This window comes from Colletotrichum fioriniae (genome assembly GCF_027942845.1).
Source record: "Colletotrichum fioriniae strain IMI 355084 chromosome Unknown scaffold_4, whole genome shotgun sequence".
Lineage (NCBI taxonomy): Eukaryota > Fungi > Ascomycota > Sordariomycetes > Glomerellales > Glomerellaceae > Colletotrichum > Colletotrichum fioriniae.
The window spans coordinates 1,355,244-1,371,288 of NW_027076840.1; the positions used below are offsets into that span (position 1 = coordinate 1,355,244).

General features: G+C 51.3%; 4 protein-coding genes across 4 annotated transcripts; 2 read left to right on the forward strand and 2 right to left on the reverse strand.

Moving 5' to 3' along the window:
* Nucleotides 1–210: 210 nt before the first annotated feature.
* On the reverse strand, nt 211–1,737 carry N0V96_004220 (uncharacterized protein; the record flags this gene model as incomplete). The annotated part of the gene is made up of 2 exons (XM_053188285.2): nt 211–1,449; nt 1,537–1,737. 2 exons carry the CDS (start codon nt 1,735–1,737, stop codon nt 211–213), a joined length of 1,440 nt encoding a protein of 479 aa, XP_053054247.2.
* Nucleotides 1,738–4,565: 2,828 nt separating this feature from the next.
* Nucleotides 4,566–4,918, forward strand: N0V96_004221 (uncharacterized protein; the record flags this gene model as incomplete). Its single annotated transcript, XM_053188286.2, has 2 exons — nt 4,566–4,843; nt 4,900–4,918. 2 exons carry the CDS (start codon nt 4,566–4,568, stop codon nt 4,916–4,918), a joined length of 297 nt encoding a protein of 98 aa, XP_053054248.2.
* Nucleotides 4,919–9,582: 4,664 nt separating this feature from the next.
* On the reverse strand, nt 9,583–10,302 carry N0V96_004222 (uncharacterized protein; the record flags this gene model as incomplete). The annotated part of the gene is made up of 1 exon (XM_053188287.2): nt 9,583–10,302. The coding sequence occupies one exon, from the start codon at nt 10,300–10,302 to the stop codon at nt 9,583–9,585; it is 720 nt and encodes a 239-aa protein (XP_053054249.2).
* A 5,080-nt stretch (nt 10,303–15,382) lies between these two features.
* On the forward strand, nt 15,383–15,695 carry N0V96_004223 (uncharacterized protein; the record flags this gene model as incomplete). Its single annotated transcript, XM_053188288.2, has 2 exons — nt 15,383–15,556; nt 15,630–15,695. 2 exons carry the CDS (start codon nt 15,383–15,385, stop codon nt 15,693–15,695), a joined length of 240 nt encoding a protein of 79 aa, XP_053054250.2.
* Nucleotides 15,696–16,045: the final 350 nt, after the last annotated feature.

Consider the following 16,045-nt stretch of genomic DNA (forward strand, 5'->3'; position numbering starts at 1 on the left):
CCAAGCCTTTGGGCGGGTGCCCTTAAGAGCATGATGGCCTCAGCACACACGACAAATCGTGAAGTTTCCAGTATGAGTTAGGTCAGACGGAGACAAGTCCTGGTGCTTCCAAAGTCCATTAATTTCCACCTTACGTATTTAATCTTGGCCGTCTTCTTCTGGAGGCCATGAATAAACATTATATACACATTAAATCCTCAAACGATTTATTCATAAGCCTTCAATCAACTTGGGCAAGATAACATTGTTGTACTCCCATACCACAGTCGAGAAACCTGCAGAGAAGGCTGCTCCCGTGTACCAAGTGGAGCGGCGGCCTTGAAGAGCTGTCTGCTTCTGAATGAATCCCGCACGGAGCTCTTCGCCAGTGACCCGAGGATGCATTTTCCCGTGGTTCGCAAAGGCAACGAAGCTGAGTGTGCCGTTGGAAGCAGGGACGGTCCCGGCCTCAATCAAATTGTCAATGGACTCGGCAATAACAGCCTTAATGCTCTCTGAGGTATCCTCATCCGTGCCGATAGCCGTGAACTGGAACAGGTCCTGAGTACCACCAATGTAGTCGATGCGTCCCACCTGAGAGGGGGTTGGAAACACGGTATAGTTGGTCGAACCGGGGACGGGCGATCTGTTGGAGTAAGCGGTGCTGATTTGCAACGAAGGATGGCGGAGGATGCCGGCGTAGACGGTGGTGAACTCGATCTTGTCAAAGACTTCTGTCTCGGTCTCGTCTGGGCGGAAAGGTGCGAGACTCTCAGGAGTCGGCTCGAAAGCGATGAGCAGGCGCTTTGCGTCGATGCAGGTCAAGGTGCCATCAGCTCCGGCAACCTTCACGGAGACACCGTCGTCAGTGCGCTGAGCTGTCGTGACGACGGTGCTGGAATAGAGAACATCATCGCCAAGGAACCTGGCCACGCTCTCGTACAGTTCGTAGAGGCGTCCCGAGGCAGGGACCGCTGCAGCGGCTGTTCCCAGAAGGGCTCGCACCATGGGAACTCCGGAAGCCTGCATGACAAACAAGGTCGGCACGTCCATCGTGTCACCAAGGCCCTGTGCCGTGGAGTCCCAGATCTGGGGTACGGCGGCGGCGATGTCGTACTTTTCGATGAACTGGCGGAAGGGCATAACCAGGTCCTCGGGAATGGCGTCCGCATCAGGGAAGTTCTCAAAACCTGGGAGGATGATATCCTCATACTTCTCGAGAACGTCGAGATACCTCTGCAGCGCCGGATACATGGCGTCTGAGGAAGGGGCGGTCCAGCCTATTACTGGCGAGCCCGTCTTGAAGTCAACGTACTTGTAATCAAGCGTGGTGAACTGCATCGAACCGCTGGTTGAAACGTTCATGCGCTTCGGGAAGTCAAAGGTGTCCTTGTACTCCATCCATGCTTGTACACCGACGTTGATGGACTTGTTCGAAGCCGAGTCATAGTAGAAAGCCGTATGGCCACCCTTGAAGAGAATGTTAGCCACGATACGTAGTTGCTTCTAGGAGAGCCATCTGTAGAGGAAAGTGTGATGGAAGAGAATGTGACTCACAAGTTGACTGGCCTTTTCTACGACGACGACACTCTGCTCATGGTCTCTCAACCAAACAGCAGCGTGAGAGCCAGCAGCACCGCCACCGACGACGATAACATCCCGGGAGATGGTTTGGTTGCAACAGCTCAGCCCAGCCACGCCCTGTGCCACGAACGTGGCGACGAGACTTGCACCTGCACGTATCTTGCTAGAACGCATGTCGACCGAGAAAGCGTGGGTAGTTCAGAGAGTGCACACTAACACGTGATTTCTTGGAATCCGGCAGTGATTCTGGTGTGGTAAGGCGACTGGCAACGAAACGCACCTCCACGGCGAGTTTGCAGAATCACGGAGGATTTTAAGTCGAGTTGCCCAATACCTGCAGAGTACCACAACATCAACTCCCGATAGTTGAAGACTGCGTCTGCATAGACTACGTACTTGACTTTCCCAAACAAGTAAGCATATCTCGGTTGGTGGAATCGATCATCTTGGCCACTAGCCGTTCTCGCCGACATGGATTCTTCACCCCGCATTGGACCAACGGCCGCTGCATGCCGGAGATTGCAATGTGACTGATGGATCCTAGACAGGTGAACCAAATCGTGGAACTTTGTTGGATGTCACGTCGATTTCGTCGAACCAACAAGTTCAACAGCGAGAGGATACAGGCATCTTCCAAAGATGGTGTGATAATACCATACCTTGAGGGGTTTCCGAACCAGGATCTTAGGATACAATGCTCCGCTTTGGCGACCGGGGCTCCGAGCCCGGCCGTCCGAATAAGTTGGACCATCAACCAACAGGCCGGGTGGATAGTGGCCGGGGTACGAATGCAGGGGCGCGGCGCCAGCAGGATCCACAAGTCCCACCCGGGCCGATGGCCTCGATCATCCGAGCAAGCCCATGCGTTCAAATTCTGCGCGGTTTTGCATGATTCCTGGTCGATGTTGGCAGATGAAGAACGAAGACCGGTTGTGGCGTTGTTGGCACACTTCCAAATCACCGCATCATTGCCTGGAAACGGCAACAGGAAGATTGGCTCGGAATTCGAATATTGAATTGTGGTTCGTTCACTCCTGCCGCGAGAAGCGTGGTCCACGCTGAGAAACGGCCTCCCACATCTTCCTGTCATATGGATCCGTCTACGCCGTTCGTGCGGCCCGTAGTCAGATCGGGCTGGGCCGGGCGTCAGTTCCACTTGAGGTACTATCCGTAGACAGCTGTGCTGTGGCACAGGAGTCGTCTACTTATGACTCTGGTGTTCGACGAGCTGACAGTATGTTCGACAGTCGATACTCTATACTCTCACCGTTCTATCCTTGTTCTTGGCAGTTGAAGCCCATGTGGCAACGCGCTGCCCGGAAATCCCGGTATCTTCACCCCTCTTCTCCCCTGTGCCACACCAATGCAGATTCTTCAAGAATGCACGTTGAAAAGCCGTCACCAACAGGGTAGTGGATCCCTCGGAGGAAGGAATTTACGCATTGAGCAATAGTCTCGCAACAAATACGACGTCTGTCATTTTGGGCTGTTGTGCCATGTGCGGTACCTCTTCAGTATTGCCACAAGTTGAGAACCAATTACCGGCTAACTACTAGTGAAGCTCGAGTTGTGACAAGTTGTGACAAGCTGCAAGGTGCAAATTTCTTCTTCTGCCCCTTGAGCCTAAAACCAAGAGCGTCGAAGAAGGCCGCATGAAGCCAGGACAGGCAAGTCGTGGGGCCAAGCCGAGGCGAAGAGTGCGTGAGTTCCATGACATTCGTAGTCGGAAGAATAAGCACCTGAGTCTTGCGTCTCTCTGTAGGATTCTCAGTGATAATGAGCCCCGAGAAAAGAGGGTGGTCTTATCCACAAGTCCACGCCGCCATCACCGTCGCTGCTGCTCTCTTTCTACCCTCTCCAGAGTCACAACCATGAAGTAAAAATGGATGAATTTCCTCCAAAGTACGTCAATGCCAGCAATGCAGGGCGGATCGTCGGCGTGGTTGGCGCTTTCCACTTTGTCGCTCTGGCATTCGTCGCGCTGCGTGTTTATGCTCGCGTGATACTTCTCAGGGCCTTTGGAACCGAAGATGCCCTTATAGTGGCTGCCGCCGTAAGTCCGTACTTGCACATTAGTTCGTCCGATTTTCGAAGGCCGAAAAGAGGTTATTAACTTCAGGACGATGTAGATCCTCGCCCTTGTCTCCTGGGTCTGCCTGGTCCTCCAAGTACCTTACGGTCTCGGTCGTCATGGCTTGACAATCCCGACAGACGACAGAATCGAATTCGAGCAGATATCTTTCTGGAAGACGGTTCTATCAGATGGCGTCGCGATGGGACTGTTGAGGATATCGATGGCAATAAGTTTACTTCGACTAAAGAGAGACCTTCAATGGTACCGTTGGTCGCTTTACGCCGTAATTGGTATGTGTGAATACGACGTTGCCGCCTCTCGCCCCCGGCTCCAAGACTTTGATGGCTGAATTATATAGGTTTTGTCATTGCGTACTCGATTCAAGCAATTGCTTGGTTGTTCGCTTACTGCACGCCATATTCGGGCTGGTGGGAGTTTCAGTGGATGAACCCCTTTGATCCAAGGTGTCATGACTTCAATTTGTTCATCAACCTGACGTACTGGAATATCTGTAAGTCGAACTGAGTGGCTGTCTGCCACGATTTCTAACAAATTTTCTGGTTAGCCTGTAACATCTTTACCGACATTTGCTTGGGAGCGCTGCCGATTCCCATCATCTGGCATCTGAAGATGAGATTCCGCGTTAGACTTTATGTGATAAGCATCCTTAACCTTGGTTATTTGTAAGTGTTGATTGTATTCTGATATCCTTCTCGATTCACGAATGCGCTGACGTGATTCTAAATCTAGTGCAGTCATCATGGGCATTCTCAAGGCTGTATTCATGTTGACCACAGGTGGCAGTCCTGATGCCATATTCGACTATTGGGTTCATTTCTGGCAAAAGTGAGTTCTCGGACATGCAGGCAACTACTTTGACAATGCAATGTGTAGGCTTTGTTGAAAGTGCGCATGCTAACTAGTCTCGATGCGAACCAGCCTCCAACTCAATATCGGTATCATCGCGGCCTGCGCCTCCTACCTCAAACCCCTCTTCGGTCGCCTCTTGAAGATAAACAGCTCAGTCGACTACTACCCCAGCAACGAACGCTACGGCCGTAGTGGTCAGGCGCCCCTCGGCGCCGGTGCCTCTCGCAACACCCCTTACGCGAGCGGTAACAGGAGGACCAGCAGAATCCCGCTGGATCGCAGTTTACATGATGAGTTCGAGTTGCATACCAAGGAAGTCTTCAGCGTTACTGAAATGTATGTGTCTGGCGCGGGTACGAGAGCTGACGCGGTGCGCTCGCCGGTCGCTATAGAAGGCCGATGTTCCGCTGAAGCTGTGTATGCTGGTGCTTTGCCTTCCGATACGAACAGCGAGGAGATAATACTGCAGAAAGAGCACGGAAGAGGGATTGTCTGCACGAGGGACTTTAGTGTCAAGTACAGCGAGAATCATAGGTTTGGGCCAGTGAGTTCACTGAAGTCATGACAGACATGGCAGGGCACCTTTTGTTTTTTTTTAGGAACTGGAATATGAACCATATTTAGTCTTCAATAACATTCAACAATGATATGATAGGCGGGATATTCCTCGATGTCTCCAGTTGATGATTTCTCATTAAAGTATATGAGACGCATACTTTACCGGCTCCTCTTCATTGCATCGTCATAATAGTCAAAGTAGTTGTATTTTCCTGAATGAGACTTTTCTGCTCGAGAACTAATTTATTTTTAAGTTACCTTTGCATCCTCTAACCGCCTTACTGCGTGTTGAGATTCCTGCCGGAAGCAAGGGAACCCGACGATGCGCAAGCTGCAAACTTTCATGTTACATGCCATGGTCGTGTGCCTTAGATGTCTAGACTAACGAAGGCGCCCCTGGAATATTCACGATACAGCTGGACACCAATCTCGACACCTGGTCATGGATCCTCATAGCAACGAGCGTGCCAAACCTGGAAGCCGACGGCAAACCTCGGCACTTGCCAGCTATCTGAGGTATCGGGTACAGGAAAGGCAACGCCCAGTTGGAGTACGATGATCTCGGACCCGGCACCGAACCAGCACCAAGATGTCGGGTTCTGATAATCTGAGATCTGCTAGTTCCAGATATATGCCCACCGGGATGCGTTATCGGGTCACACGTGGAACCAGTGGAAGAAGTGTCAAAGCGGATTCCATCGGCGACGAGCCAACAGCAACGTTACCGCATGTCAGCGGTTGGGGAAGTCGAGGAAAAGGCGCGTGCCGGACCCGCGCGCCAACACGTCTGATGACGCACACGCATGATGCACGGCGCCGTGAACGGTCCCCTTGCGATGCCAACTCTCTCGACTCGCTGCGCATCGGTCCGGGTAAAACAGCTAACACACATGAGCAGCTATAGATAACTTGCCAACATGCAACGGCCAGTAGCTAGCCAGTGTTCTGAAGTGTGGCCGCGGCAGTATCATTTTCCCGAGGGAGCAGGTCTTTTTCTCGCGGATTCTCCAGTCTGATGTCCTCAGTTAGACACTTACCACCCACTAGTGAAACGCAAAATGAGATAAGCAGGATGATCTTGCCAATAGTCGGTTAATTCGTAAATCATAAGGTTATCGGTTCCAAGGGAAAACCCTGATCTTCGGCCCGCGATCGAGGAGAATAAAGTCTCTAAGATGGCTGTCGAGCCGTTGTTCCCCCTCCCCCGCAGAAGGTACTCTTGTATCGTCCTTAAGTAAGCCAGCATGAAAGCCATATGATTGGCCATGTCGCAGGTTCCTTCCCAAACTGGCAGCCAGCAGACGGGCCCACGCCGGTCTGAGCGTCCGGGTCCGTTCGTCACTTGTCTCGGTGGGAAAGTGGGGTTTCTTTGCGTCGTCTCGATCCGGGAAGGAGGCACTGAGGACTGCCATTGATTGTGTGGCAGGCTGGGTCTTGCCTTGTGACAAGAGCGATCTTAGCTCTTGCTTCTGGACCGGCTGCACGTCATTCGCCACTTTCCTCCGAACCACGCAGCCGACGGGTTCTTCGTTCTTTCCCAATCTTTGTTGGGCAGACACCGGGTAAGAGATACAGAAAGGCAGGAGGCGGGGTGACGGAGGACCTTCTTTCTACCGCCGGCGTCAGAGCTAGCATCGCTGGCTGGAACTTGGGGCTGCTGACTAGCGACTTCCATGCTCGGGTGAAGAACATGTGGTCTGTCTGACTGGCAGAAGCTGTGAGGAAGGAGCCTGACGGGAGGTGCTCTCGCTCTTGCCTCCCATCTCGCTCGGTTCTTTCCTTTCCATCAGTGATGCTCCAGGTCGCCATTAGATAATCAGTGCCATTACTTAAACCACCAAACCACTTGCCACCTACGGCCTTCCATTTCTTCCATCTCCATCATCACCTCACTGCACAATCAAACAATCAACGACTCCGGTCCACATTCAAAGCAAACAAATCTACTTTCAAGTCACTACAAACGACTCCACCAACTATCAACATGTCTGGCTGCGGATGCGCTTCCACCGGCTCCTGCCACTGCGGCAAGGACTGCACTTGTGCCGGCTGCCCCGTAAGTTCCCCTTCCCCGATACCGATCGCACCATCTGCCACCAAGATGATGTTACTGATACTTTTGTTACAGAACAAATAAGCATGTTCAAGCTTTGACCGATCGCCATTGTTCACGGGTGGATCTACGGGTTGTTTGGACGGATTGACCACATGGGTTTCGGATGGTTGCATGCAAGCAGACACAATGGGACTTCTTCCCTCTTTCCCTCACTTCAGCCCTATTGTCGATAGTCGTTAGGCGGAGATTCGCAATGCAAAGTTGACATCGATAATCCCTTCCGTGCTCCGTGCCTTATTCGTGCGATGAAACCCATGTCGTGGAGTCGTGTTACCTCGATCCCGTCTGTGCCAGCCTATTGTAAATCTGTACGACGCCAGCCATATCACACCCGGTCCTCCTGCTACGCATTATCCTTGTACAACGCGATGTCGCACTCCTCAGTCCACAGATCGCACTCCGATAAAGACAGCGCTTTGCGGCCAGTGATTACTCCATCTCTTCTTCCCTTCTCATATATCGACCAGCCCAACGATCCGAGGATCCTCGCGACGTAAAAGAACGCAGCAAAGATAGACCAGGCATATTGCCACTTCGCAATCCTACACCAGCCCCGATTCTGTGGCCACGCTTCGTCACAGCTTCGGGTAAGATACCACGGCCTCTCGCTGAGGTGATGAGGATCGCTTAGATCGGGTCCGTTCTGCGCAGCGGCACTGCAGGCCCATAGAATGCAGAGGAAGGCATCGTATGCTAGGTTCGTCCATCGGGCTTCGTATTGTAGGGCTGCCATCGTTAGGCGGGCGAAGAAAATCGTCGCTCCGAGAACCGCGGTGGCCATGTTGGAAGTTGTCAACCTGGATGAAGCGATGGATTAGCGTTGATGCCTCAGCAGGGTGATGGAAGCCCGCGGAACCTCACCTCTGGCTCCATATCAAGGGTATCTCGGGCGGCTCTTCATGGTTGGCGTAAAAGTATATCCGCATCCTCGGATTCGAACACCAACCTTCCTCGCCGCCGGTCCTCCAGAGTCGCGAGCGGAAGCGATCTGGGTACGCCACACCGAAGAGAGTGAGAGCGGCGAAGACGACGGCAGCCTCGAAACACAACAGCGCGGCGATCAGGTCTGGACGATAGACGAAGCCTCTTGGTCTCTGGCTCATGGTTGACGATCTCTCAACGGTCAAAGTATCGTGGGTTAAAGGGTAACGGCTCATCGGAGAGCATAGCCGAATGCGCAGATGCAGATGCGAACGCCATCATGTCCGACACTGTCACCATTGTGACGGATCACGATCTCTTATTCGACAAAGGAAGCTCGTTTCGTTGGTGACGACAATGAGAAGGGAACTGAATGCCTCAAACTTGCTCGATATTGGGGGCGGGGAGGTGCTTCGTCTTTTACATCCCGAGGACGGCGACTTCGATGCTGGGGTGACTTGACTTTTAGGCGTGGGGAGACTGACTGGTGAGGTGGTGAGGGGTTCGGGAAACTTGCTCATTCTTGCGCAGTTAGGCTTCCTATGCGGCCACCAATACGTCGCATGACAGACCACCGGGCTCTTGCTTTCCGCCAAGCGACTCACTATATGGAATGTCTAGCTGGATTTGCTTTTTCTTTTGCCTCTTCAAGTCCCTTTGGCAAGGTTCATGGACGAGTGGATGCATGCCTATCGTCGTACGGTCCGGCCCGCAAAACCTCGTTCCGGGCACCTGAGGAGCCGCCGTTTCCGTACCGGGCCCGAGAACACTACATGCTAGAGGTCGAGCCTTCTGGACTTGTGCCATAGTCTGTCTCGCGCGACTGTCAGCTGTTCGACCGATGCAGTTCCATCGCTGACCGATGGAGATACTTCCAGATCTTGGCTCGGCTTCAACCTTGGCTAAAGTTAAACCGAGCTGGGCCAAAGAGGGTGACTGTTCGCTGTCATGAATTTTCACGGTATTTCTTGCTCTGATACTCAGGCACTGTCAAGAGTTCTGAATGACAAGTATTTTTATGTGACTAGAGACTCAAATTATGGAGACGCAAGCTGCCTGTCGCCATCTTCTAACGTGGTATCCTGTCTTCAGCTCGATCTCAAACAAGGGGCAGCCGCATCTTTTGCAATATGCTTGCAGTTGCTGACCGCCTTACTAACGCTTGCTTCTTTGCTCGGGTCTCGATTTGGGTCTAAATGCATCCATCTAATGTTAACCACCTGTGATTCCAAAGAAATGGTTCACTAAGGAGAAGAAGACGTACCAAATCATACTCTAAGCAGATCAGAGTCTCCCAAAGCACCATATTCAAGCAAGCAAGCACTACGAGACAGTATCTCAGGCTTCTCTAGCCAACTCACTGGTACCAACAAGCAGTCACAATTCCAACCTCCTCCCTCTGCCTCCTCAAAAGCTCATCTCTCTCACGCCTAGTAGCATCAACATCTTCATCCGCAAGGAACCCCATCGCAACGCCCAACTAAGACGCAATAACAGGTCTCGGCACCCCCATGCCACCGAATAGTAACGCTCCAGGAACCTCGGCGTAGGCAAACGACAGCAGCTCCGCCGTGAAGCGCGAAATGTCGAATTGATTAAAGGTATGATCGCGCGCGCCTTTGATCTTAAGGAGGTGGCGGCGGGTGCGGTAGTAAGCCATCGTGGCCCAGACGTAGCTTCGCTCGGCGACGCGAGCCGACTCGGCGGTCATCCAGTCGAGATAATGCGTTAGGTGTGAGATGAAAGCGGGAGGCACCGTTAGGACGCGGATGAGGCCTACGAGTTGGGCGTGGGAGCGGACGCGGGTGATTGTGAGGCGGTCGCAGGTGTAGGATGCGGGACAGATTTCGAGGGGCCGGAGGCGATAGAGGATACCACTTCCCTCGTCGACATTGGCGCTTCTGTTGGCGAATTGATCGCCATCCCGGGGAATGAGCTCATCGGTGGTTGTGTCAGAGGTATGCCAATAGAGGTCCCAGTGAAATTCTTCGGTGGAGAGGCCCTGAGAGACCATGAGCTCGTAAGTGCAGAAGGGGAAGTTCGGGTCGTCGGGGAGACTTGTCGCGTAGATGTGCTTCTTCTTGCCAAAGTAGATGGAGAATGGGACTGAGATCATGATGTAGAGGGATCCAACCTCGAGTTTGTCCATGATGATCGGCGGATGGGTTGAAGGCGAGTAGGGAGCTGCTGGAGGCTCCATTTTGGTGAAGCTGAATTCCTTCAGAAAGAACAGTCTTGAAGTCAGGGTGATATTAGAGTTGGAGAGGTGAACATGTAGTGAAGATGAGGTGAGATGAGCTGGGGTGGAGTCGAACAGATGATATCGAGGCTACTAAAGAAAAGCAAAGATAGAAAAAAACCGTCCCAAATTTTGGAATATTCTTTCCAGAACGGTGTGGAATACGCAGCCGTCAGAGCATCCAGACCAGCCATCGCCCATCGGCAAAACCATGAATCACTCAGCTATCACTCCCGAGCCTCCAAGGCACCTGCTTCTTTTGTCGCGCCTCGCAAACACAGTCGACAAACAAGAAGAGCACTTGGCCCAAAGAAGGCCGGCAAAGCCCCCCAAGTCTCAAGTGAGGAGCACTTTGCTGGTTTCTCGGAAATCGACAATACAATAGATATATGTCCAACTCGCCCAGTCCTTCAGCTCGATGTAACCGCAGCCCACTCTTCGAAAGATGAATCGACCATCTAGTACCGTAGACAACATGTCTTCTCAATGAAAATACCCAGAATAAAGTCGCACGACTTGTCCCTTGAACGGGCGTCAAAGAGAAAAAGGTCACGTGAGCGCCTTCAGTGAAATATTGATGGTCATCCATGAAAGCCATAAACTGCCTGGCGCGGAGAACGACTCTCGAATATCGTGTTGGAGCGGAGGTGTAGACCGTAGCACCGCTGCCATCACTGTGTAGGCGCAACTGCCCTTTAATTTGAAAGACCTGAAGCTGAAGCAGGATGGAGGAGATTTGCTGATGACCTTTACCTTGGCCTTGTATCACGTATCTCTCAAATGAAGCTAGGAACTCAATGGAATCAGGGTTTGCCCGAAAATCTTCATGTTCTAATGATACCGGTCCATCCATAGAGGCCCAACTCCACGTAGGAAAACTTGAACCCGCTGGCACATCTCCCATCAGAGGCTGCTTGAGATCTTCTGGTTGCCCTGCCCCTTTTCGAATTAACTTGCGTCCTGCCAACACTCAATACAAGCTTCTGATCAAGCTCTTGTTGAAGTGGCCCCAAACACATATATCGTCCATTGCCTGGCCCAACCTCGAGGCCACTGCGGACAACGCCATAAGCTTGTCTGATTCTGGTGATGTGAGGTCGCGGTCGGTGTACTCCTTCACAGCTCGTAACCAGACAGTGGTGAGGGCCTCGAGGCTTTTAGGCCCTGCCGTGCATGGAACCGACGTCAGTTGCAGACCTTGAAAGAAGTTATCTTGAAGGGTCAGACCATCCGGAAACGACTCGTATGCGTGCTGGCAATCAGTACAGCTCCAAAACAACTCTCCGCAACCGAACCCGAGAACACATGGCGACAGCAATCTTTCTTGCAAGGCCCACGCTCGGGAGCCTTGTGGTTGGCGGTAGAGCGCATCTCCATAGTAGCTGGAAGAGAAAACTATACTTGGATGATGAGTGGACTCGTTTCTGTCGAAAGTGCATCTTGTATCAACTTCAGTGGGTGGCATAAAACGTGGCACACTCCCTCGGAATGTACTTCCATCTGGATTCGCAGGTCGGTACAGCGCAAGGCACAGTATGCTGTTTGAGTACACACCCGCCATTCGAGAGGACTCATATGTCCAGTCTACGGTGCTTCCGGGCCCACTCTGAATGACACACAATGAATAGATCCAGATGTACTGGATGTCGAGGTATCGTACAACTTTCAGAGCTTCACGGAAAGCTATTGGAAGCTCATCGTCGGCAATACCTGCCCGCACATTATCTTTGTTACAAGCGGTAAGAGGAAGAAATGAAGGGTTAGAGCCCCAGCAATAGCTAAGTGCAGCATACGGCCCGGAAATCGGTGTCGTCTCAGTGTCGATGAGCCGCAATCCTGCATCATCGATCTCCAGCAAGCGGGTGGGATACGACTCTGGTTGGTCTTTGACGCAACATTCTGCATGTTCTGCTAAGCACGTAACCATCAAATACTGCACCGCTCTTAAGCTTCCGATTCGGGTATGATGCCGTTCCCAACAGCGACGCTGCAGTTGACGTTGACGGATGATTTCGGATAGACACGGAAGTGGCGCGAGAACATACCGCCCCTCTGACATGGAACAGTGATAATGAGCCGAGCAAAGACTCAGAGCCTGCTCGGTTGAAAGCAGTTCGATAAATCCATGGGCCCGTGAAAATATCGAGTGAGCCATGCATGTCCAGTGTCCGACGAAGTAACTCGCCGCAAATGCCACACTCACTCGTGGCTGACCTGGAGATCGAAAGGCCATCTTGGTGATGGATCTTGTATCCCAAGTCGAAATTCCGTTGGACGTGAGACCAACCACGGAACATCGGCATGCAGATTTCGCAGAGCATCTTTTTCCAAGCGAAATCCGAATCCAAAAAGTTCGACGACGTAGTCGGCGCTAGAGTTAAACGGTCCTAAGGATTTGGTCTCGCAATACTTGGTGTGGAGAAGACTCGAGAAGACTATGTCGTGGAGTAGCGAACAAGAAAGGTAAAGACGTTCTTGCCCTTTTCTTTCAAGCGTACAATCCACTTCAAATATTGAGACAATGGCTCACCGAATTTTACCATGTTCTTTTGGCTGATACGTAGATGTGCCATGAGGTCCTGGCGGACAACTATCGGATGTCTTAGCTGTGTCGTCACTTCCGACTCTACAAAACGCCCCCAACTTGAACTGCATTTTGCTGTAGGTGAGTGGACTCCCTCTTATTTGAAGTATTCTCTAGTCTTCCTTTGATGGCGCCGATCGAGGACGATACTAGCAGAGATAGCAATACTGCAGCTGCCGATAATGATAGAGTTTGCATGAATCCACTCGAAAATTAGTTGCTCGAGTAAAGCAAATGAAGCGTTTCTGGATCAGAATATGATAATTTCGGTGAGTGCAAGGGCTTAGAAAGGAAGATCATAACAGCAGCATGGCAGAGGGCACGCCAGCTTCTAAGACCTGTTGGGTGCTGCACATCAAAACTGAGAGGCCAAGACTCATTCTAGCTTTCATCCAAGATCCCACTGGCCTCCTTATCTATGGCTTCGAAACACTTTTCTGCAATTATGATCAGTACAATTGCTCGGAATCTCGAAATTCATGGACCGTATTGTGCCATCGACCCGATTTCTCCGACCTGCTCGGGTCTCGTGAAGGCGGTGAACGTTGGGTGCTGTAATCTCTTTAAGCTTTTCATTTTCTCAACCCGGTGGGATATAGATTGAGAATTTGAGTCAAAATCTCGTTCTTCTCGCATTATCTCGGAGGTAAGAGCAGCGAAGCTATAGTATATAAGAGCCGCAAGGTTACAGCTCCGACTGATGTAGTATTGAATATTCAAACAAAGGTGCACTCCGACCATTAGACAATTCGCCAAGCGCCCATCCGATTGAACGTAGCCATCGACTCATCTTCAAAATGCTCTCACAATACATTTTTGTCATCGTCGCGTAAGTACCGTAGTTAAGCCTCCAATCAACGTCTGCCAATGTGGACACACGCTTACTTTTTCGCCCATAGCGCATGCACCGCCGGCTCATTCGCATCTATCGCGACCTGTAAAGGAAGCTTCTATGCCGGCGCCTGCCAGGACATCTTTGCACCTGGAGCTCGTCACGACACACTCACGCAGAGCTGCTGCCAACCTCCCCATGGCACAACTTACCATGATGGCCCCGGAACATTTGTACGTCCTCCGCTAGTTGGTTTGGTTGGAAACAAGGAAGATAACTGACACTTAACCTAGTGCTGCACCACTGCCGACTCTTCAGCTATTGCTTACTTGTCGTCATGCTGTTCCAACGGCGGGAAGAGACAGATCAACTTCAACCCCGTGCGAAGCGGCTGAGTTTTTGATGTCGCAGGTCATCTCTAGTGTATCTAAGTGAGGCCATTGGCAATACAGCTGAACACGAGGATACTAGAGGCCCTGCGAACAGGCTATCTGGGCACATATATTCCCTGACCCGACCTTCTTATCTGTTCACCTTACTCTACCGAAAGGGGCCGAATGGAAACCCTCACAAATCAGTGCAAAGCTTATTTTATGCCTAATATCAAAGCTTCATTGCACGCACATGCACTTGTGTCTTTGTTATTGCCTGCGTCGCAAGCCATCCTTGTGTGTCGGTGATGGCTCGTTTCATATTCTACCCGAATCGGGGTGATATACCCGCTCAGGGCCCCATCGCTCGTCATTGCTGGTCCTTGGCTCCCCACGAATTCTGTCATATGGCGCTGAGGGACGTTCCGCCTTCCAAATCAAGCACTTGAGTTGTTCTACTCCGCCCAGATGCTAACACGGGCGAAATGTTGCTCCGATTGGCATATTGGCAGACGTTGCTGAGAGATTCAAGACTGTGAAGTTGCAATCATGTTCATGAATGATGCAATTGCGCTAGAATGAAAATCTCATAACGCCGGCTTTCACTATTGCTACTTCCAGCATGGAGTAGTCGTAGAGCTACATCGTTTCGTCGCATCCATTCTTCAACTCGCATCAGAGGCCATGCATTCTGCTACAACTTACAATTACTTGAAGAGATCGAGACTAAGTAGAGCCATGACATTTTCGAACTCATGTTACTCCACGCGCGGGTGGGATGGCCGAGGCCAAGAGTGTCACCTAGACGCTGATCGTTTGTCATTCGTGACCTGTCGGGCTGTGCAAGGATCAACACTTCGCTTGGCCACGTCGATAGTATCTTGGCTTCTGACAAAGCAATTAAAGTGAGAAGCGAACCAGAAAGTTATGTGGGATTTCGTCCTTTGGTAGACAGGAATAGGAGAGTTGGCAAACCTAAAAAGTAACGACTGAATCGACCGACGAAATCGCGTGAAATGATTCGATGGGCGCGCGGGCAAGTGGATTATCGCCCACCTGCTCACCTTTACAATGTTCATCCGGAGTAATGGCAACCCCTGAGCCAAGACAACTCATGCCATGTACTGATGCTCTTATAAGACGAACATATTTCCAGTCCTCTAGGAAGGCTCTTTCATCATCGACCATTCCATCAACTTACTCAACTCAAATTCAATCACCCTTCAAGTCTTCTGGAAGCTCCAAATCCCAACAATGAAGTTCTCAATTGTCGCCGTTGTTCTCCCCCTCATCGCGGGCGCGAACGCCGCGCCGTCAATCGTTGAGCGCCAATCCCCCGCATGCGTGGCCTACAGCGGCAAATTCCCCCACGAGCTTGTCTGGGGAAAGTACTTCCTTTGCTGCAACTACAATGGTCCTGACACTACAGTACGTCAAAATTCAGTCTCCAACAACAATAGCTTTCCCACGTGGCATTCCATCTTTACTAACGAGACAATAGACCTACCAGAACTGCTGCGACAGACAGGGTGCGGGAACTGGAAGCGGTTTCCCTGGATGTGCTTAGACTTAGAGCTTACGAATTCGGTTCTTGTAAATAAAACTCCCGCAATGTCTGCGGGCTTTCACAACAATCAACTCTAATTGGAGCCACATTTCTTCCCAGATCCTAGCCTTATAAACGAGAGGGCTAAAACATCACTTGTCGTAAGACGGAAGACTCCGCTGAGCAGTGCTAGATACTGTATGCTACTACATTTCTGTAGCGGCAAAACGTTGGAGTTGCCTTTTCAATAATCAGTAGCGAGATACTATGCTTCCATATGATTGACCGCGAGAACGAGGAACACCACGATCACTAGTACAATATAAGTCGACACCCCCTGCATAGTGTTTCGTTGGAAACCCACAGTCGCG